The sequence below is a fragment of the Lagopus leucura genome, unplaced genomic scaffold, assembly GCF_019238085.1.
Source record: "Lagopus leucura isolate 7727_CA_CO unplaced genomic scaffold, USGS_WTPT01 Super-Scaffold_760, whole genome shotgun sequence".
Lineage (NCBI taxonomy): Eukaryota > Metazoa > Chordata > Aves > Galliformes > Phasianidae > Lagopus > Lagopus leucura.
The window spans coordinates 12,846,856-12,869,222 of record NW_024962257.1 but is presented as its reverse complement, the minus strand read 5'-3'; the positions used below and the strand labels follow the sequence as shown (position 1 = coordinate 12,869,222).

Here is a 22,367-nt window from a genome sequence, read left to right as displayed (position 1 = left end):
GGCAGCTTCAAATTACACCGCATCTCATCTGCTGCGAGGCAGCGAGGAAGAGGAGGAGGAAAACACGGCGCCGGGAGTGCTGCGAACCCGCAGCCCAGCGAGGCCGGCAGGGCAGCACAGGGCCGGCATAAAGCCTAGCTCGCACCCTCAGCCCCACTGACGGACGCCTGCCACCGCAGCACCGAGAGCAGCGCAGCCCCGTGCCGGAGCCGGGCGTCGTGCGGCAGCAGGAGGTGCGAGGGCTGGGAGCGCCGGGCCCTCGGAACGGCCCCGCCGCGTCGGGATGGGCTCCGTCCTTACCTGCTCGGCCCCGTAGGCTGTGGCGAACTGGACGAACTCCTCCACTCGCACGAAGCCGTCGCCGTCTCGGTCGAGGGCGTCGAAGACGGGGCGCAGGCGGGGCTCGTCCTCCGGGCAGCCCCCGCGCCCCGGGGGGGCCCATGGCGGCGTCCCCGCTGCCGGCTCAGCTGCCCACAGGGCCAGCTCCGCTTCCAGCTCCGCTTCTAGCTCCGGGCCCGCCTCCGATCCCGGTTCGTCCCACCGCGGCCCGGGATCGAGCGGCGGTGCCGGCAGAGGCTGTGCCGGCGACTCCATGCTCACGGGCAGCGCTCGGCCGCCCGTCCCGCCGCTGCCCGGCTCGCTGCCCGGCGGGTCCCCGCGGCACGGCCATGCCCCGCGGCCATCGCCCCTCTCACATCGCGGCCGGAGCCGCCGCCGTCGGTGCGGTCCCCGGGGCTCCGCCCGCGCCCGGCTTTGTGCGAGGCGGCGCCGGCCCCGCCCGCTTCGGCGGCACCGGAGGACGGCCCCGAGGATCCGCTCCGCCCGATGCTGCGGGGCGGCCCCGCGCGACCGAAGGGGCGGCGGCACGGAACCGAGCCCTCCGCCGCCCGCCCGCGCCGCCGCTCGCGGAGCAGCCGCCGGCGAACCTCCGGATTTACCCCCGCGGCCGCCGCAGTAGCCGCGCGGTGACGTCACTCGCCCACCGCCGTGCCCCGCTCAACCCACCGCGACGCGGCGCGGGGCCGAGCGGAAGCCCCGCCCCCCCGGGACCGGCCTTAAAGGGGCCGCGCGCGGAACGAGCACGTGGGGCGCAGCACCGAGCGTGGCGCTTGTAGCGACCGAGCTTTCCTCAGCGCCCGCCCGAGCCGCTCCCGTGGGTGCCGGTCGCTCCCCTGTAGCCTCTCCGGGCTGCACCCACAACGTCCCCCCTCTCACCTGCTGGGACCTTCACTGCACGTAGCTGCAGGGAACACGGGACAAAGGACGCAAGCCACGTTCCCGACCCTCATGACTCCCTGTCATCACCAGGGACCCGGTGGGCATCCCCAGTGGGGAGACCGGTGGTGCTGCAAAGCTCTTCCTTCAGCTCCCTTGAAGCTCTTTCTCTAATCGCTGCGCCTGAAGATAAGGAGCAACACTCAAAACTTTGGCTGCTGGGAGCTGGAACGGTCAGAATGGACGTGGGATAAACCTCCCTGCCCCCCTCCAGGCAGGCAAACAGAGGAGAAGCGGCACAGCTGAGGCTGGAAGTTCTTTATTCGTGGCCTGGAGGAAGGAGCAAAACCTGTCAAGTCTACAATCATGTAGGAAAAGAAACCGATCTTCAGCAATCTTTAAAACCAGATTAAAAGAAATCAGGGTAAGCTAAAATCCTGCTGTCAGCAGTAGGAGGGCAGTGCAGAGCCCCTCGAGCACACGCATTTCATTCCCAGCACACACCCAGTGCAGCCCCTGCAGCTCCCCAGCTCAGCACTGCTCAGCAAGGGCTGAATTTCTGCTAGCCTCTGATTCACCCTCTGTTGTGGTGTCTGGACATAGAAAGGGGACAGCAAGAGATCAGTGCCAGAGCCATTAGGGCTGACAGACAGCAGGGGGCTGACAGATAGACAGACAGCTCAGGCTCTTCTGGTGGGGCCATCCCTGGTCAGCTCTCACCTCCCATTACCTCTGTTCCCAAGGAAAGGACATCTCAGGCACCTCTGCACCTGCCTCAGGGTTCTGCTGCTCCAGCCGGGAGCCCCCAGAGGAAGTGAAGCTGTCCATCCCCCTGCCACAGCCACCCTGGTCCTAGTTGGCATCCAACAGTTACCAAGCAAAAGATGCCCTGAGCACTGCAGCTGATCTCGCTTGATCTCATTCTCCTAGCAGGACAAGCTGCAGGTCTGGCAGCAAGCACTGGCAGTGGGGAGGTGTATGGCTTCTCCCAACCCAGAATGGGCTGAGCTATCCCCCATCCCAAAAAGGAGCTGCTGTGGGGGTGCTGTGCTGCTCTCAGGCAAAGAGAGGGGAGAGAGCAGGAAGTGGTCAGATACCCAGGACTGGGACTCCAGAAAGGAAAAGCCAGACAGTGAGCACCACAGCCCATCCCCTCTATCCTCACAATCTCAGCCACAGCAGCTCAGAAGACTGTAACAGTGCAGAGCTGGGGTACACCTGCTCCCCAGCAGCATCCTTGGTGCTCCCTCCCCCAGGCAGGAGTGGGCTCAGCAGCATCACCACATTGCTGCTGTCTGCAGCTCTCAGCTCCCCACTCTGGGTGGCTCCACCCCGAGATGTCCCAAGGAAGCAGCATTCAGTCACATTTCTGTCCGTCAGTCAATCCCAGGCTGTCCATCATTGATTTTTGTTTGCTCCTGCGGCCCAGACATCTGCAAGACAGCAGGGAGGTCAGCACACACAGCCCTGCTCAAGGACCACGCAGCAGTGGGGTGAAAGGGGACTCCTCTCCCAGAAAGCACCAACCCTGGCAATCAGCTCCGTGGGCACATGCAGCCAAAGTGAGTCCTGAGAGCAATGCAACCCCAAGATACATGCTGCAGTGATTTCTGGGCAGCCTGGTCTGGTGGTTGGTGACACTGTGCATAGCAGGGGGTTGAAACTGGATAATCACTGTGGCCCTTTAAAACCCAGGCCATTCAATGATTCTATGAATTCATGCAAGGAAGAAAGGGGAGGCAGAGGCTGGCGGGTCTGTGTATCCAAGCCTGCGGATGGGGCACAGAAGCGGGTATTGCCTTGGTATTGCCTTGCTCCTGGGGACATTTAGAGGTGCCCAGACAGTAACCTCCAGCAGGAACAAGAGATCTGCCCACCCCACAGCTCATCCCTCCCTTGCTCAAGCAGGAATTAGGTGCAGGAGAGTGCTGAAACCCACTCAGGACAGCCCAGCACCCCCCAAGCTTGCTGTGGCACATATGGCATGATGGCCTGAGCCTCAGGAGAGGCAGAGCCCAGCACAGCACGACCAAGAAGGGGCAATGCTGTACCCACTGGTACCGCAGCCATGCCTCTACACCATGGGGCAACAGGGTTTCTGACACAAGGCCTGCTCTAATCCCACAGAGGGGGAAAGGCACGTCACCTAAAGTTTAGCAGAGGATGAAGCAATACCCAGCAAGGCGGAGAAGTTGTTGGCAGAGGTCAGCCAGCTCCCACCATCCACGACCAGTGTGGTTCCAGTCACATAGGAGGAGAGGGGGCTCGCCAGATACAGAGCGCTGTGGGCAATCTCTGTCTTGTTCCCTGCACGCTGGAGGGGGATCGTGTCAAACTGCTTTGAGTCCTTGGCAAATTTTCCACCTGAATGACAGGAGAAAGAGCCAGCTATGAGCACGGGACCTCCTGCCCATCACCACTGCCTGCCAGACACCGCCATCCAGCAGCGCTGCTTGGCTGGTGTCAGTTGCTGAGAGCCCCAGGGAAGTTCAATGAGATGCTGGCACAGCCCTAGGGATGGCCCAGGGACAAAGAGAGTTCAGTAAAGGGATCTCAAGCACAGCTGTGAAACTTGTAACTGGATGCTGTACCAGTGAGCTCAAGGCATGAGATCTCTGAGCCTTCCCAGCCTCCAGGGCTGAACACACTCACAGATGGACTTCAAGAGCTGAGCCCCCAGGCGTAACAGCTCCCTGCAGCACACGTGAGCTGCGTGGCACAGGTGGCCCCCTCCCAGAGAGACACCAGCAAAGCACTGCTGAGACACAGCCAGGGGCCCCAGGGCCTTACCCAGCCTCCGGAAGCCCTCGGTGCCTGTGATGGGGCCTGGTGCCAAGCTGTTCACTCGGATGTTGTTGGGACCCCACTCTACAGCAAGGTGACGGGTCATGGCATCTGGGAAGGAGAACACATTGCAAAAGGAATGAAAAAAAGGAGAGCAAAGCCATTCCAGCAACTGTTGCAGGAGGGAAAAAAAAAAAAACAAGGGAGGTTTTGGCCAAGAACAAAGAGCCCTAGAAAGGAGAAGAGCCCCACATCAAACATAGGCATGTGCAGCACCACACAGCAACCACGCTGATTCGTGTTCACCTCTCCCATCAGGGACATCTTCCCATCCCAATACCCAGCAGCCTCCTTACTGGCCCCACACAGCTTGCAGAAACTCAGCAAGGAGCACTTAGGTACCTATAGCAGCCTTAGCAGAACCAGCGTGCACCTGGAGGGCCTGCCCTCGGTAGCTCAGAGTTGCTGTGATGTTAATGACGACCCCACCGTGGTCCTGGGGAGAGAAAAGAGGTGCAGAATTAGGAGAGAGTGGCATGAGGGTAACATAGGAGCATGATGGGCTTGGAGGGAAGGTCACTTGTGGGCACAGACATCCCTGTGTCGTCAGCTCACTGAGCAGGGCTCTGCCAAAGAAGTGGGAGGTAGAAGGGACAAGCAAAGACCAAACTAAACAGAGGTGGAGCATTTTGCAGCTTCTTCCCAGACAGGTGGCAGAGCACAGACAGGTCCTACACAAATCAGTGTCCTATGGCTAGGGACAGGCAGGAAACAAAGCACAGCTCTCACTCCTGGCAAGGAGGCTGCAGTGCCCAGAAGGGGATGGACTGGATTCAGCGAGCAGGGCAGGTGGGGCAGGCTGACAGAGCAGGGCTCTGCTCCCTTCCACCCCACCAAAGCGTGCTTTGCACAGCACCAACCTCCTCCTTACCAGGAGGCACTTACACGGAAATATTTCTCAAAGAGGACTTTGGAGGTGTTGAAGGTGCCAAGAGTGTCAATATCCATCACCGTCTTGAAGGCGTTGAAGGACAGAGCGCTGGCTGGGCACAGAAAGTTTCCTGCAGCACCTGAGGACAAGCAGTTGGGGTCACAGTCAGCTCAGGACACTTCTGGGAGGGGGACAGCAGGCAATAATGCTTGGGTAAGGCAGGTGATGAAGTGAAAACAGTTCCAATGATGGCCTGTAGCTCCACGTATGTAGGGATGATCCACAGCGAGACCAATAAAGCTCAGTCTCTGGTTCCTCTTGAGACTGTTCCTATGTGCTGCTCTCAGGGGTTCACACCATCAGTTGTTCAGATGTTCCCAGAGCAAAGCAGCATAAGCCAGACAGAGCAAACACAGCTCCTGTGCAGGAGAACACCCTGCCTAACAGCCAGCCTGTGCCATCTCTCCCACTGCCCGTCCAGTGGCTCACCATTAACCAGGATGTCAATCTGCTTGAACTGCTTCAATGTCTCATCCACTGCTGCCATGATGGTTTGTGGCTGTCTGACATCTAAGGACAGAGGCAGGCACTGCTGCCCTGTGGCTGCAACCAGCTTTTTTGAGGCCTGGAAAAAGACAAAAGCAAGATTCTTTCTGGGATTCTGTGCTTCAGCAAGGGCCAGACCCAGATCTCATGCAGGCAAGCAAGCTAGGCAGAAGCTGCATCCCTGTCAGCACACAGCAAGCAGGCGTTACCCACATGAACACAAGTCATGTCTTGTTCCAGAAGCAGCTGCATTTCATCAGCCAGCACAGTCATTATGTTTGTAAACAAAAAAAGCCAATGCAGCCCCTAGGCAGGGGAGAAAACTGCCCAAACACCTGCGGGAGCCAGAGGCAGCTCCTGCACATCATCTCACATGTGGGAGACAGACTGCTAAGTCCCACTTGCCTCCACAGCCTTCACAGACACAGCACACCCCAAACAACAGCTCTGCAGGGCAGGTACAAAGGTTGGACCCCAGCGAGGTCCTGGAAATAAGTAACCTTTAGATCCAAAATGTCGGTGGGTCAAAGGGTAATTGCTAACCAGCAGTTATCAGGGCTCTGCCTGCAAGGTACAGGAGGCAGCTCAGCATGAAGCCATTTCCAAGGCCCGAGCACTGCATACAAACTGCACAACAGTGCTAAGTGCCTCCAGGAGGCAGCTGGGTCGTGCCAGCTCAGCCCCAAGCACTCAGTTTGCTCTTTATTATATTGCAGTGAACTCTCTGTGATCCCTGCAAAGCTCTCTTGTGGCCACTTCCAGCACAGAGCAGCACACGAGCCCAGCACAGCTTCTCCAGTCCCTGCACCTAAAACACAAAGCACAGCATAACAGGGATTTTGGGGGCTCAGAGCATCTGCACCACTCTTACAAAGGGGAACTCATAGAATCACAGAACAGCTGGAGTTAGAAGGACCCTTTAAAGGGTCTTCCATCAGCAGAGGGGTGGCCAGCAGGGACAGGGAGGTGACCGTCCCTCTCTGCTCTGCTCTTGTGAGGCCCCATCTGCAGCACTGCGTCCAGGGCTGGAGCCCCCAGGACAAGCAAGGCAGGGAGCTGTTGGAGAGGGTGCAGGGGAGCCACAGAGATGATCAGGGGCTGCAGCACCTCCACTACAAAGACAGGCTGAGGGAGCTGGGCTTGTTCAGCCTGGAGAAAAGAAGGCTGGGGTGACCTCATTGCAGCCTGCAGTACCTAAAGGGAGCCTACAGACAGGAGGGAAGTCAACTCCTGAAAAGGGTGGATAACAGCAGGACAAGGGGAAATGGTTTGAAGTTGAAAGAGACAGGATTGAGGTTGGATGTCAGGGGAAGTTCTTGACAGAGAGAGCGGTGAGGTGCTGGAACAGCTGCCCAGAGAGGCTGTGATGCCCCGTCCATCCCTGGAGGTGTTCAAGGCTGGGTTGGATGGGGCCCTGGGCAGCCTGGTTTAGCATTAAACGTGGATGTTGGTGGTCCTGCCTGTAGCAGGGGGTTGGAGCTTCGTGATCCTTGAGGTCCCTTCCATCCCTGGCCGTCCTGTGATTCTGTGAAAGGCCACCAGGTCCCACACTCCGCACTGAACACGGACACCCACACAGCCACATACAGCCCTCCAGCCTCCCCTCGGCTCCCGCTCCCACCTCCCCCCGCAGCCCGGCGCTCACCTCGGCCACACGCTGTTGGTTCCGGCCGGCGATGGCGGTCCGACAGCCGTGCCTGCAACGGAGGGGCGGTGAGAACGGCCCGCGGAACCCCTGCAGGGCCCGGCCCGGCCCGGCCCGTACCTCATAAAGATCTCAGCGATGCGGAAGCCGATCCCGGAGCCGCCACCGGTGATGAAAGCCACGCGGCCCCTAAAGGAGGGGAACGAGGGGATGCGAGGACCGAACCGGACCACCGCGATGCCGCCCGGCCCCGCCCCCACACGACACTCACGCCAGGATGTCGGGGCTGAAGAGGTGCCGGTACTCCGCGAGGCAATCATCGCCATCCACGTCCGCCGGCGGATCCGAGGCGCCGCGCTGCTCCGCCATGGCTGCTGCACCGAGCGACCCGCGCCCGCGCGCGGCACGCCGGGACGCCCCGCCGCAAGGCACGCCGGGAGCGGAAGTCTGACGCGGGGCATGCCGGGATTCGTAGTTCCATAGTTTCCGTCCGCGCCGCAGCTCTTCGCGCATGCGCGGGCGTCAGCAGTCGTCGCCTAGCAACGGCGCGGGGATGTAGCGCGACCCGCAGCGCCGCCCGCTGTCACCCGCGTGTCCCCAGCGGCGGACCGGGCACCTCGTGCTGCCCGCCGGGACATCCCCGTGCCTCCCAGTTCCCCCACTGCAATCCCAGGTCACTCAAGGGTCTCCCGGTGCCCCCACGCTGCCCTTAAGGACGTCCCAGTGCCTCCCAGCACCATCCCAGGGAGCCCACGTGGCATCTCAGTGCCACCCAGCAACATCCCAGCGTCCCCAAAAGACACCCTCGTGTCACCCAGTGACATCCCAGTGCCTCCCAGCAGTTCCCCATGACCTCCCACTGTCTCCAAGCACCTTTCAGTGATGCCATGCGATAGCTTGCTGTCATCAGTGCCATCCCACTGACCCCCCAGCAACACCAGTGCTTCTCAGCGGTATCCCTGCACTGCCAGCATTTCTTGGTGCCTCTTGGATCTTGCCAGTGCCCTCCCAGTGACATTTCTGTGCTTCCCAGCATCTCCAGCGCATCCCAGTGACACCCAGTGCCTCCACAGTGACAATTCAGCGCCATTCAGTTTCCATTCCACACCATTCCAGTACCCCCAGTGACATCCAGCACTTCTTGATGACATCCCAGTGTCAGCCCAGTAACACCTTGGTGCTGTCCATAGTCCTCCAGTGATATCCCAGCGCCTCTCACTACCACCCCAGTTTCTCCTCACTGACATCCCAGCGCTGTCCGTTGCCCACCAGTGACATCCCAGCATCCCCCAGCACCTCCTGCTGCCTCCCAGTCCCCCCACTTCACACCCCAGCGCTGGCGAGGGACAGGAGCAGGGCAGCACGGAAGACGCAGTGTTTAATAGCACGGGAGTCTCAGTGCCCTCATGGCCCATAGGTGTACTGGCTGTCTCCGCTCTCCCAGGCCACCAGCTCATTCTGTTGGAACCAGAAGCCAATCTCCCGCGTTGCCGTCTCCACCGAGTCGCTGGCATGCACCACGTTCCTGTGCAGGGATGGGGATGTGACCGCAGGGCTCGGTGCCACCCCCTCCCCGTGTGCCCTTACCTGCTGACGTGCATGCTGAGGTCCCCCCGGATGGTCCCTGCCGCTGCCTGTGCTGAATCCGTGTCCCCCACCATGGCACGCGTGGAGCGCACCACGTTGTAGCCCTCCCACACCTGCAGGATGGGGTCAGCTGAGCCCCACAGCTCCGCAATGGGGTGAGATGCAGCGGGGTGAGGGCAGCTGCTCACCATGGCCACCAGCGGCCCCGACGTCATGTAGGCTAGGAGCGCGGGGTAGAAGGGCTTCTGCTGTAGGTGCTGGTAGTGGCGGTCCAGGAGGCCCTGATCCGCCTGGCAGCACCACAAGGTGATGCAGGGACATCCAGGAGGGGGGTCCATGCACACCCCCACCCCTCTTGCGGTGCCGGTACCTGCAGCAGCTTCATGGCCACCAGCTTGAAGCCGCGCCGCTCGAAGCGCCCGATGACATCGCCTACCAACCGCCGCTGCACCGCGTCCGGCTTCACCAACACCAGCGTCTGCTCCCGCAGCTCCGGGGGGGCTGGGGGGCACGGGGTCACTGCTGCTGCACAGCCCTATCTGCACCCCCATCCCTATCCCTGTCCTTATCCCACAATCCTGACCCCAGCCCTGTCACTGTGATGTCCCCCATGCCCCGAGAGCGGGGTGGGGGGGAACGCGTGCCCCAAAGCTGTGATAAGCACTGAGGACACGTCCAGCAGGGACCAGTGTCCCCATCGTTGTCAGAGCCGTGCAGGAGGAGCAGGGGACGGCGCGTCCCCGGACAGGAAAGGGGATGGCTCTGAGCAAGAGCTCGCCCCACGTTCCCTGGGGAATGCTCCGTGTCTGCCCCCGGAGATCCCAGCACCGAGCACTAAGGAACGGGGACACCAGGGATGGGATGGGGCAACGGAAGGAGATGGGGAGGGGTCCCCAAGGACGAGGCAGGGAGAAGGATGGGGACTGGGTCCTAAGGGGCATAAGAGGATGTGACGGGACGGGGATGGGGACCGCCCGCAGGGTCGGGCGGGGCCGGGTCTCACCGGAGCCGTAGCAGCGCAGCGACCCGAAGGGGAGGCGGATGCCGGGCTGACCCCGCAGCAGCCCCCGCGCCAGGCAGCGCCCCAGGGAGCCCATGGCCGGGGCGGGAGGCTCGGAGCGGGTCCGGCCGCCCCGCGGGGAGGCTTTAAGGGCCCGGTGGGACCGGCTCGGCCCTCCCCTTAAAGCAGCCGCGGCCGCGGGGAGCCCCGGCCCTGGGAACAGCCGTCCCACGTGTCCCATCGATGGCTGTGGGGAAAGGGATGCGCCGGTACTGAAGCCCGGCTGCTCGGCGGGCAGAGACACAAGCGGCAGTTCTGAACACCTTGGGGAAACACAGGGATCTGAACGAGCACTTCGGACACCAGGGAAGGAGGATTCCAGCAGCACGAAGGGCTCGCAGGTCCTCCCAAGCTGGGCTCGGGCCCCCTGCCAACTGCTGCCCTTGATCTTCCGCACAGCCAGGGAAAAACATGCACTTTCACCCTCGGTCAGCAAACAGAGAAGAGCAACCAAACATTTTGCAAGAAGCAGAAGCATCAGCACGGAGCCCCGGGGAGGCAGTGGGGCAGGCGAAGCCCCGTCCAGCAGTTCCATGGAGGAGCTGCAGGGGCTGGGAGCAGCCCTTAGTCCTCCCAGCTGCCTGCACGCAGCCATCTCCCTTTAAACCACATCTGGGAAGGCTTCAAGGTGAACACTCACTGCAGACGAGGACAGGAAACGCCAGCATCTCGCCCTGCCTGAATGGGGACTGAGGCTTTAACTTCACACTCCGGCGGCCTCCAGCCCAGCTTGCCCTGCGGTGCAACCCCACGTGTGTTTGGAGGTGTTCCTCATGCAGGCTATTCTCGATGTATTCAGAGAGCAGAATGCCAAAGGAACAGAGATCCCACCAAGAAAGGGGGAACAGAGGTGGTAGGTGAAGCCTCTGGGCACAGCTTGGTGACAGCCTGCATGGAAACTAAAACAGAGGGAAGTTATTTAAAACAACAAAGTAAGCACTTTATTTCCATGAAGCATGTTGTTTTAGTATCACAATGGAATGATGAGAAAACGTTTAAAAAAAACCCAAAGAAGTCTCTAATCCCCCGCTGACAGCAGGGAGGTTTTCAAGGCAATTTAAAAAACAAAGGGAGTGACAGAAGTGCCAAAACAGTCCCAACATCACAGTCCCCTCCTCCTCCCAGAGCCGGGCAGGGGCAGGAAGGCGGAATGACATGAAGGTACGAATGGCTGAAGCAGTCTTTGGCGCTTCTGCCTCACGATTGGTACACACGAGGTCTCTCAAGACGACTCCATTAACATGTCCGGGCGCAACAGAGCGCTCCGTCGGTGGAACAAAGCCCGGTGAGCCGCTGCGCCCCGCGGCGAGGAGCTGAGACACATCCTGCAGCCAGCACCGTGGCCTTTGGGATGGGACAGAAGGAAGCGTGGTGCATGAATCCAAACAGATGTGCCCACCTGCGGGACACCGCGTCCCACAGTGCTGACAAAGCAGCCAGGAGAGAAGGTGGTGGCAAAACGAGACGTGGATCTGTTCCCTACAGTGATCAGAACACGAGTTCAGTGCAGTAACTATAGCTTCACAGTTCCGGGGGGCAAACTGTCATTGCAAAGTCTGTAGTAACGCAGGTCATTCACCAGTCTGTGCACGTTCTGGGTAAACGATGGCAGGTCCTGAAAGAGATCAAACAACGTGGTGTATTGCAAACACAGGAAAACCCACCGGCACCGCAGGACAGCAGGGAACAGAAAGGCAGCGCCCGATGCCCCCACGTATTTCCATACATGTGCATCTGAGCCCAGGAAGCCCGAGTTTCTGCAGGGAAGAAGCTGCTCCTGAGCCCCGAGCAGGAGCTGACTGCACAGAACCAGGCCCTGCTCACAGAGCGGCTCCTTGCTGAGCACTCAGGCACAATGCAAACGGCCACGGCACGGCCATCTGCAGCAGCAACTGCTCAGAGTGCTCCTGCCAAGGCTCCAGTTCCCACAAAGCTCGTCACAAGGGCTGGTTTCCCTCAAATGCAATCGCCTGCTCAAGATTCTCTCTAAGCTCCTTCTCTACCCTTAAACCCGGGGTCTCAAATCCCCACCATCTCCCGTGGGAGAGGAACCATCAGCAGACAATGAAACTTCAGCAGCCTGACAGCCAGCTGTACTGCCATGATCCAAAGGGAGGTGGCAGCTCCCCTGGCTGCAGCCAGAACCCTCCAACATCTGGCTAGCAGCTGGAGCAAGGTTTTGGCAAGGACGTGTCCCACTAGCAAATGTCAGTCTACCCTTATGAAAGCTCCCCTGGGGAACATATCAGAGCTCTAACTCCCACGGAACAAGCAAGTTCAAGAGGTGAGATGGCAACTTTGCTGCCTACAGCAAAAAATCCAATGCTAGGGCATTACTGACTATGCCAGTGTTTGGTAGCACTCAGGAGCCCACAGCTGTCAGCCACCAGGCTCTGAGAAAAGCACTGCCCAGCCCAGCAATACCTGCACCCCCCTGCAGCACTCTCCCTCCTTACCCTGTCCATTTTGAAATTCCTGCCCAGCACATTCTTCTGGTTCGAGTCCACACCATCACAGCTGGCCAGGAACTCAGGGAGGAAGGCTGAGTAGAAGCCATCAAAGTCCACCGAGGCCATGTTGTAGGTGGCAATGCCAATCTCCTCCTGCAGCAGGTCGTGGGATTTGTGGACGAGCACCTGGAGCAGCACATTCACAAACTGGAACAGCATGGTTGTCCGAAAGATCTTCTGCACAGTGAGAGGAGAACACAGTCAGGCAGCTGCACAGCAGCAGGGAGCGCAGCGCAGCGCTTTAGCAGTGAGAGCTCAGGTGGGCACATGGACATGGCTGCACTGGGCCACTGAACCCCTGCAGTTTCTGAGCTATCAGCAAGCTCTACAAGCCCTTGTGAGCACAGATATTATTTTCCAGGCTGAGTCAGGCCAAGATCTCAAGTACCTGCTGCAAAATTACCTGTGAACTCGGTCACACTTACCTCATATCTCTGGTTCAAGTTTTAAACATTGGCGTTCAAGGAAACAGTATCAAGTCCCATTTAAACTCCCAAATTTTAGCCATGGGCTGTGTTCTAGAAAGCAGTCAGAGTTCCTAGGGAACCTGGTTGGCTGCCTGAATGTCTGGACAGGCAGCTGCTAACACGATGGCCTGCCCTTCAGGTGTGATCACAGACAGAAACCCAAAAGCTCTGCCTCCAAAAGCTAACCAGAAGGACAAGACCCTGGACTGCAACTCTCATTCTTTGTGGCAGCAGCCACCAAATTTAATTAGAGCTTTTGGAGGATGGATGCCACATGAGAGCGATGGGCAGCCACCTCACAGTCACCCAGCTAAACAGCAAGCAGCCTGCTGCTGGCCCACACGACAAGGATGGAGAGACTCCACCACTGTCTCACTTATGAACCAGTCAATCCACCAATTTCTGCTTTGGAAGACAAGTCGCCCTGTCACTGTGTGTGTGTGCTCTGCTTTCCCTCATTGTCACAGCAGGACGCAGACCAAGGCTGGAAGGAGCTGGGTGTCGGTGAGATGGCAGGGCCACTTTGACTACCAATGTCCTCATCACAGCCACAGCAAACAAAGAGTGCAGTAAATAAGCCCCAAATCCTGACCTTCAGTTTCTCAGCCATCTGGAAGCCCGAAAGGCAGCCTTCCACTTTCACAAAGCCATTGCCAGCTCCCTTGGACTGGAAAGCTCTCGCCTTTAACAGCCCTTGTCTGGCAGCTGCCCATTGGTAAGCTCAGACTCACCTTGTGGTACAGCTTCTGCTTGGTGTTCAGTGTCTCCAGGTAGAAGAGATTCTGCTTGAACAGGTGAATGTCGGGCTGCAGGAAGGACTGGCCAAATGCCTGCAAAGTAAAATCAAGGGGAGGGGATTGATACCACAATGAATATCAAAACTGACAGGCAAAACAATGTTTTCACCCCAACACCACACCGAGTCTGTTTACAGATCTCCTGAAGCAATGCCATGATGTTGCATGCCAACAACTCAGCTTTTTGCCAACTGTGTTCAGGTGGGAGCAACAGGATCTCCTGGCGCCATGTGCCAGGAGAAGAAACCTCTGGCAGCTTCTGCTGCTTCTCAGTGAAACCCTTTTGTGAGTCTGCTGAAGTCAACCAGACTGGAGGGAATGAAGAAGCTTTAGTGGCCATGTGCTCCAACCCCTGCAGAGCAGTTTTCTAAGCTGGGTTTGTTGGGACCAGGTATCACCATGCATTGAAAAAGAACAAGAGGTGCTGAGCATGGTTCCCCTGACAGTTCACTTGTAAAGGATACGTCTGTTTCTCAGAGGTACCCAGAGTACCACAGTGAGCGTGAATAAAGCCAGAAGGCACCCACTGCTCTTGCTCTTTATCTGCATCTAGAGGGCAAGGTGACTGGCAGATGTGGTTAAGATGCTACTGCACTAAGTTATAAGTTATGGGTGAGGATTGGGAGGCAGACCCAGGCACAGCAGATCCCCCAACAAGATCTGCTGGACCCCACTGAAGCAGTCTGGTATCCCTGCACAGGCTCTGGGATAAAGCACCTTTGAAACACTGTACAGATAGATGAGCAGAAGCAGGCAGCAGAACTTTTGTGGTTGCTGCTCCAAGATATCACGAACAGAAGGTAATTCCTTTGCAAAAGCCATTTATTGTTAGATGGACAGAGATGGCCCTCATCTGTGGAAACCAGCACGTGAACTACTAACACTAAACACAGATATTGGCTGTTCTGCCATGAACACTCACAGAACACTCAGGTTTTGCACCAACACAGCAGTGCCCAAGCAGCAAAACCGGCCCAGTGGTGCCAAGCAGCCTGCAGCTGTTACTGAGACAACTCCATCAATGCCTCTCCCAAAACAAGATGCTGAGGCAAGTGAGGAAACGTTAAGCTGTTACAGGAGAAAAAAAGAAGCTTGGGTAGCTCTGGACAGGGACAGCTCTGGTCTCCGTTCACAATAATGCTAAAATACAGGAAGTCCAGAGAGGAGTATCAGCATAGTTCACATCATCCAGCACAAGAACTGCCTCTTTTCGTGTTCACCAGAAGCTCCCCAGCCTCCATAAGCACTTCTGACAGGGCAGCTCTGCAGGGCCCTCCCTCTTGCAGTCTGACCCGTGGCCTTCGCTGCCCCCTGACTGCCACCTGCCCTTAGCTTCCAGAGCACAGGGTGAGCGTGCTGCTGTTTGCACTGCAAAAGGGCCCCACAGCAGGCAGGCTGCAACAGGCTGCTCATGAGGAGGCTGATTTTTTTCTGTGTTTCTGTATAAAACCAGAGGACATCTTGGTTTCAGGAAACCTTTCCTGCACTGGCAATTTGTCCTAATGGAATCAAAGCAGAAGTAAACAGGACTGCACCAGTAATATTTTAGGTCCAGACAAAGAACGTAGGCATGGAAAGGAATTAGCAGGAATGAGAAAGGAGTGCTAAGTGAGGCACCGTGTGCTCTGCAAGCACATCAGCAAGATGTCTCCACAAATATTTTCATTTTTAGCAAGAAAACACACAAGACCTCACTCTGGACACTGCCTAATCCCCAGCAGCCACATCCAATGCCCTGCCAAAAGCAGCCATGTTCTGTTACAACAAGGGTTCTTACAGAACTGAAGTGGAGTTACCTGCATGATGGCACTGAACTGCGCTTCGTTCTCCATCTGCTCTTCTGCCACCCCCCTCTGGACACTGGCTAGAACACTGGATTTGAAGAAGTACCTCCAGTTGTGATGGAGGACTCGGAAAAGCAGCTCAAATAACTCTGCTTTCACATCAGGAGATGAGCGCTAGGAGGGAAGAACAACAGCTCAGAAGAGGCTCCTGTGCAGGAATCCCACTTGTCCCCCCCTGGATCCCACTGCTGGCAGCACCCTGCTCTGCCTGGTGGCCACCCAGGAGCACTGTGCAGCTGAGGTTCAAAACGAAGGATTTCCTTCTAAGAAGCTCAGCAGCTGCAGGATCACACCATCATGCTAAGAACACATAATCCACTTTTGTTTCACCTCCTGCTCCATGTCTGTACTTTTAGATTCTTTGGCAATTCCTGACAAAATCCTCCACCCGCTCTGCTTCCAAACCCCCCCAGCTCTCCCCACACTGGACTGACACATACAGCTCCTGGAAAGCAAAGCCCTTCCTTGCTCCCACAGCCCCAGCAAGGCCTTCGCTTCCCCCCTCTGCGTTCACCTGGTGTGAGAGCAGTCCTACCTCTGCGATGATGGGGTACACCTGCTCCATGCACAGTGAGATGACACTGGGTAGAAAAGGCTTGAATACTTGGCCTGGTTCCTGCACCACCACTTGCAGAATTTTCAGAAACTTCTCCACCACCCGACAGCCAGTGCTCCCCTCATGGAGGATGCTCTCTGCCAGCTGCTCTCTGCAGTAAAAAATGAAGCTGTTGGATGGGATCTTTCCCTGCGATCAGCATGCTTACCTACCAAATTTAAAGGGAAGCAGACAGTGTCTCTAAGCTTCCCCAGCTAATACAGCCCAAGCACATTAAGGGAGGTAGGTATTGCCTAAGGACTGACTGACACTTTTCCCTAACGGAAGCTTTAGGGACAACAGGGGTGCACAAAGGCACTGACTGTATAGCTAATGCCAGAGTCCAGTCTTCAGTATCACACACTTCCAAGACTGTCAAGTCTCTGGGAAAGCTGAAATTGCACATCAGGTACACAGGGCATCGTGCACAGACTGGGTCACTTCAGGCTTAGAAGCATCTTCCTTAAACTAAGCTCTGGACACAGAGGAAGAAGTGGAACATTCTTTTCTTTTGGGACAGGGATGTGTTTGGTTAGCTGGCCAAGACAAATCATCGCCAGGGGTAAGAAAAAAATAACCAGCACAAGACAATACCTGGTGAACATATTTAGGAAAGTCTGTATGATCTGCTCAGTGAAAGGCACTCCCATCTGCACTCTCAGTCCTTGAAACAAAGTGAGGAAGAAGCTCAGCATCTCATCCGTCACATCTAAGGCAGAACAGGAGAGCAAAAAGAACATGTTAAGGCAATGTTCAAACACGTGAAGAAGTCTTCTATGTGATATCTGCTCCTCCTGTACAGGGAATTCCATTTATTCCTGAAAATTTAGCAGCAGCTTCACCATTAGAAATTGAAATCGATAGTTGGTCTTACAGGACTTGAAGATGGCTCAGACATTTCCAGGGACAAGCATGGTCAGCATCAACAACTCAGAACAAATAGAGCAGTACGAGGGCCCTGGGTCTGTCTGCCTACACAGACTGCATGGAGAAAGCTCCTGCAATGGTCTGGGCTTCAGCAGCTCACTGCACACACAGGGTTAGCAGGAAATATGAGGAAATCCACAACAGTTCTGTCCAACTTGAAGTGGCCAAGAGATAGAATCCAGCTTTTTTTCTTTTCTTTTTTTTTTAGGGGGGAGAGGATCTGACAAGATCAGCTGCACCGCAGCTAATTCACCATCAGTCCCAGCATGCTTTATTGAACAGCCACAGTAAGCTGCAACCACTCAGGTTCTGCTTCATGCAGCCTTTTATAGCCAACACAGAACAGGTGAGCAGCCTCATGCAACTGAGAGCAGCCATTCACTGGAGGCACAGCATCAGCTTGCTGCCTTGGATCCTTTCTGTCTTTGTTTTGGCTCCCCACAGGCCAGTTTCACTGAGAAGATCCCACCTGGCTCCAGAAGTTTTTCTGGAATGCCTGGCTTTTCACAAAGCTGCTGCAGCCCCAGGCAAGTGAGAGATGCAAAATGTAAGAGCTGGCCACACTGCCAAACAGCAGTCCTGCTTACATTGACCCACAGAATGACTTGGGTTGGAAGAGACTTTAAAGACCATACAGTTTCAAACCCCCCTGCTGTGGGCAGGGCTGCCATGCCATCAGATTGTCCAGGTCCCATTCATCATCCTGGAGCCTGTCCTTTACAAGGATATTAAAAAAATATCATGACCACTACCATGCTTTGTTTTCAAGCTTTTGGAGACAATAAGTGACAAACACAGGCACGCTATTTTGAAGCTCTTTTTGTGCTCCTGAAAAGCTCCATTTCTTTTCACTGCCTGAAAACAACACAGGGCATCTCCACCTCCACCAGGAAGCCTGACAAGTCTTGATGACCGTATCATAGACAACACCAGGTCTCCTTTTCCTCTTCTGAATCAGCCCACCAGGACAGACCTGCACTACACAGCAAGCCCACACACCTCATGTGAACACCATGACCCTAGGCTGATGGGCTCTGGGTGTTACTGGGAGGTGACAAAGCTACTCACAGCATTAAACCTGTCCTATGGTTATACCTGACTGATGAATGAAAGCTGGGAAGAGGGCTAGTGAGACCTGCACGGATTCTTGCAGCGACTGATAACAGATCTGCCGAGACTTGGTGGATTCTCCAGAGATACTTTCTACAATGTCTTCTAAAACGCTGAGTGTCTGATGGATGATCACTTTGGCTGCAAAAAGAAGAGAGGTGATACTTCCTGCATATGTCAAATCTAGCCAAGGCAAAAAATGAAGAGAAGTTCTTGTAAGCAGTACCTAGAACAACAACACACAAGGCAGCACGAACATCAAGCCCAGGTTGGAGTCTGAAGTGTTTCTAAAGTGTGTTCACACGTTAAACATTTAAACAGGTTCAGCCAAGTAACAGTGGCAACTTGCATTCTTAAATTATACAGGCTTACTGCCCTACAGATGCACTCAATGCTTGAGAACTAAGGTGCACAGTCTGAAGAAGCCATAGGACAGCATTATTTCCAACACAATACAGATAAAGAAAAAACAGTCAAGAAAACAGAAGCTTATTCTGATAGGAAAATATCCTGCAAATCTCTATTTGTGGAAGTAACAATTGGAACGATACACAACCACTAAATAAACTAACCCAGAAGTCAGAACTGACCCACGTGAGCAGGCTGACCCTCTCGTGAGGCTCAACCAACCCTCTCCAAGCTCCCTCACCCCACAGAGCTGACCAGCAAGTCACTTTTGTCAGAAGCTGTGATGCTGTGTACTCATAAGCAAAGAATTCAAACAAACAAACAAACAAAAAGCCACAACAGAAAGATGACAAGAAACCCAAAAGCAGTCCCAAAACACACACAGCAGCTTCAAAAGCTGCCCTATACCCCATCATTTCAGGGCTCTCATCCTACACATACATACCCTCAGCAGTACTTCCCAAGGCTAGAAGAAATTCTTATTTTCCCCTTTAAGCCTCTTAAACCATAATCTTCATTAACGCTGCCTCCAGTCAATGTTTCCAGTACTACAACGTGGTGGTCCCAGCCTCAGGTTGCTCAGCATCCCCAGTGCAATCAGTGCCATTCAAATTTGTATTACAAACTAGATCCCACTTTCCCTGAGCAACTGAGGAAGACAGTACTTTGATGGAGCAGCTTGCAGCAGCCTGGGGTGAAAGCATCCCTTACAAACCATAGAGGAAGTGTTCCTTACAAAAAAGAAACGAATTGCTCCTTTCCTAGCCTTCCCACGTGCTGAACAGTTCTCAGCCAAAAGAATTACTGGAAAGACAGCTCAACGACTCCCTCCAACAGTTTGCACTGCAACTGCAGGAGGCCAGCACGCACTAAGGAACTGGGTACTTACTGTCCTCCAGCTGCACCTTCCTCTGTGGCAATATAGCACTGGATTTCAGTTGGCGATAGTCCCTCGTCAGGGCAGAGATGAGGCTGCTGTGGTTGGTGGAACGAACCGCCCACTGCTGCTCACTCTCTGGAAGATTTGGCCAAGGTAGCAACAATACATTTGATAGGGCTCTGCACACCAGCACCTGGGCCTGGAAGCAATGAAACATGGAAGTTTTCAGAGTTTGCTACTCACTCATGCACAACCTTAGACTGACATTTATTGGCTCCAAAGCAGCAGTGCTAACTATTCGAGGGAAGACTTCAATAGCAGTTGTGTCCAAGTGACAACCAGCAGCTCTGCAAGGTGAGAGAGAAGCAAAGCCCCATGACTTCAGAGCTGGAGTCAGCTCTCATCTCTCTGTGCAACAAGAACTCCACATCCCTTATATCTCCAAAACAAAGACAATGCCAATTCTGTTGCTCTGCCTGGTTTAGACAGGAAGCACACGTTTGTGCAGCACTTTGTACCTCCGTGCTAGTGCCCAATGCAGTAGAATCCCCACCTCTGCTGTGGCTTTGCAGTAATTCTGTAATACATTCATTTGGAGTGAAGTATCTAGAATGCTAACAGAAGTTTCACCAACTCTTTCCATACGTCAGAATCCATATGGCAGTACTGCAAAGGCAGTGCACTCAGGGTCTGCATCAGCAAGTGAGAAACGAGTAAGATTTAAGAGTTGCAACTGTGTATTTTTCCCTATACTGCAACTTGAAATAGATAAGTATTGACAAACTGCCACTGTGATTCCTTGACATGCACAGAGCTGAAGCACCTTATCAGGAAGCCGCTGGGCAGAAGTGTCTGTGATTCTGTTGAACACCTTCTGCACTGCAGGGATGCTGATCAGGAACACCGGTCGCACCGTAGTGGCTAAGGAGACCAGCAGGTGGCACGCAGACAGCAGCAACTTCTCCTGCACCTGGAACAGAGGGGGCACACGGTCAGGCTGCCCAGGACCACAAGGTGTGACACTTAGTGACAGACAGCACAGCGAGCTGCCATTACCACGCTTCTGCATGCAAAACAGTGCAAGGGCTTTTATCACCAGGGTGGTCACACACTGGAACAGGCTTCGTAGGGGTGGCTGATGCCCCATCCTGTCACTGGTCAAGAGGCATTTGGATGATGTCCTTAATGTCAGCTTTAACTTTTGGTTAATCCTGAAGAGGTCAGGCAGTTGGCCTTGATACCTTTGTAGGCCCCTTCCGACTAGAATCATTATAATACTGTGGAAAAGAGATTGCCCTGTTTTCAAGCCATGATATGCCTGTAAGTTCCTTACTGTCACACTTCTGGCTGGGACAGAGTTAATTGCCTTCACAGAGGCTCACACGAGGCTGTGTTTTGGACTCCTGATGAAAGCAATAGATAAGCAAAAGATAACTGGTGTTATCACTTGTTGCAGAGCACTGCTTGCAGAGCCAAGAACTGCTGTGCTTCTCACACTGCTGTGCCAGTGAGGAGCTTGGGGTGCACATGAAGGGGCACAGCCAGGGCAGCTGACCCAAAGGAGTGTTCCACACCACCACAGTGCTGTGCTCAGCACTAAAAGCTGAGGTAAAGAATGGAGGAATAGACCGATGGGAAGCAGGGACTGAAAATGAACTCCTCGTTTCTCTTTGCTTGTATGTGCTTTACCTAGAAAACTGCCTTTATCCAAACCCACAAGTTCTTGCACTTTTGCCTTCCAATTCTCTCCCCCACCTCACCTGGGCAGTGAGCGAGCAGCCAGGTGATGCAGAGCTGCCTGCTGGGTACACTTATTTTTTGCATTAATTTAACCCATGGTGCTATTATCTCAGACTCAGCCTTGTAGGAGACGTGTTATGGCTCTGGAAGACATATCCAACTCTCTGATTCACACCTTGGGCCACGGCATGGTCTAGAGCATGCTGTTCAGCACCTGAGTCCAACTGCATCACCACGAGAGCCTTGCACTCTCTGTGGACATGCAGTCCCAACCCCAGCCCAGCACTGAGGTGGATACCTTTGAACTGATGAGGGGTGTGATGGCCTCCAGAGCTGTGGAGACGAGAGAGATGAACTGCTCCGGGTTCTGCCGATGCACTTCACTGTAGAACTGTGCCAGCCAGTGTGAGTAGGCCTGCAGTGCAGCCAGGGACTGAGCGTGGCTGTGGGGAGAAAGCAACCATGAACGGACATAAAACAAACACCACAGGATGGCCAGTGCCACGACGCCCCAGCCTCAGTGCTCCTGTAATCAATTCCCATATTCCCTAATCCCACAGCATGAGATTCACTTCACGTGCCCACTTCATTAGTGGAAAGACAGGGAAAATGCAATTGCCTTACAGAAGTGTTTGGGGCCAATGGCCACACAGCTGTCAGCCTAGACAAAACGTTGTCCAACTGCAGCTATCCTATCCTTGTGCTGCAGATCTTACTGAGAAGACTCTATGAACACTGATATTCCCTCCAAAAACACAGCTTCTCCTAGATGTACGTGTCCCCACCATAGCAGCTGCATTTGAGGTCTCAGTCACCTGTGGCAGGCAGCTTCCAGGCCTGCACCAGATATCTCACCACACATCAGCTTGTCAGCAAGTCCAGGGGGTTTCCACCCAATGGGGAAACACAGAGAAACCTACTTTTAGCTGCAGGATGAAGGGACTTTTGTGAATTAGCTCTTTGCCTTTATATCTTCTCTCTCCCATCCTTTGTATATTTATTGGCTCTTTCTCATTCTTCCACTAACTGGAAACTGAAACATTCCAGTGATTATGTTACACGGCCTAAAAATTCTTCATCCTGGACGTGGACATGCAGAAGTGTGCTGTGACTGGATTCAGCCACCAAGCAGTGGTATTAAACCAACAGGATAAAACGATAAGGTCAAACAACCAACTGGTGGGTTGCCTATAATTAGAGTTTATGATTATACTTTGGCAGAGAGCTATCTCATGTTTTTGAGGCAGGATGACTCTTTGGGGATCAGACAGGTGTCCTCCAAATATCTGGCAATGTACCTTTTTTAGCCTGGCACTAGAAA

The 22,367-nt window shown here is 55.0% G+C and overlaps 4 protein-coding genes across 7 annotated transcripts in view; all 4 read right to left on the bottom strand.

The window, feature by feature from the left end:
* Positions 1–608, bottom strand: part of RAB11FIP3 (RAB11 family interacting protein 3) — a 44,315-nt gene extending 43,707 nt beyond the window's left edge. The window contains exon 1 of one of the 2 annotated variants that reach the window (XM_042864718.1): positions 301–608. In XM_042864718.1, the coding sequence (XP_042720652.1) occupies positions 301–594 (294 nt within the window). In that variant the 5' untranslated portion in view covers positions 595–608. The remainder of the gene's footprint in view (positions 1–300) is intronic. The other variant, XM_042864719.1, reaches the window with a different exon arrangement.
* A 910-nt stretch (positions 609–1,518) lies between these two features.
* On the bottom strand, positions 1,519–7,634 carry DECR2 (2,4-dienoyl-CoA reductase 2). Its single transcript, XM_042864738.1, is given in 11 exon segments — positions 1,519–2,648; positions 3,391–3,579; positions 4,006–4,110; positions 4,402–4,495; positions 4,945–5,069; positions 5,420–5,555; positions 7,122–7,173; positions 7,242–7,310; positions 7,393–7,545; positions 7,547–7,602; positions 7,605–7,634. Coding segments are annotated over 11 exon segments (1,044 nt in total). The 3' UTR covers positions 1,519–2,613.
* An 847-nt stretch (positions 7,635–8,481) lies between these two features.
* On the bottom strand, positions 8,482–9,820 carry LOC122176329 (nucleoside diphosphate kinase, mitochondrial-like). The gene is made up of 5 exons (XM_042864747.1): positions 9,712–9,820; positions 9,079–9,209; positions 8,897–8,998; positions 8,709–8,821; positions 8,482–8,646 (listed from the first exon to the last, which is right to left on the bottom strand). The coding sequence occupies exons 1-5, from the start codon at positions 9,803–9,805 to the stop codon at positions 8,526–8,528; spliced, it is 561 nt and encodes a 186-aa protein (XP_042720681.1). The 5' UTR covers positions 9,806–9,820; the 3' UTR covers positions 8,482–8,525.
* Positions 9,821–10,686: 866 nt separating this feature from the next.
* XPO6 (exportin 6) overlaps positions 10,687–22,367 on the bottom strand; it is a 49,116-nt gene continuing 37,435 nt past the window's right edge. For all 3 annotated transcript variants that reach the window (XM_042864235.1, XM_042864236.1, XM_042864238.1), the window contains exons 15-24: positions 21,345–21,489; positions 20,130–20,276; positions 19,316–19,505; positions 18,004–18,159; positions 16,576–16,690; positions 15,922–16,093; positions 15,339–15,500; positions 13,477–13,575; positions 12,225–12,455; positions 10,687–11,383 (exon numbers count right to left, since the gene is read on the bottom strand). In XM_042864235.1, the coding sequence (XP_042720169.1) occupies positions 11,282–11,383; positions 12,225–12,455; positions 13,477–13,575; positions 15,339–15,500; positions 15,922–16,093; positions 16,576–16,690; positions 18,004–18,159; positions 19,316–19,505; positions 20,130–20,276; positions 21,345–21,489 (1,519 nt within the window). In that variant the 3' untranslated portion in view covers positions 10,687–11,281. The remainder of the gene's footprint in view (positions 11,384–12,224; positions 12,456–13,476; positions 13,576–15,338; positions 15,501–15,921; positions 16,094–16,575; positions 16,691–18,003; positions 18,160–19,315; positions 19,506–20,129; positions 20,277–21,344; positions 21,490–22,367) is intronic.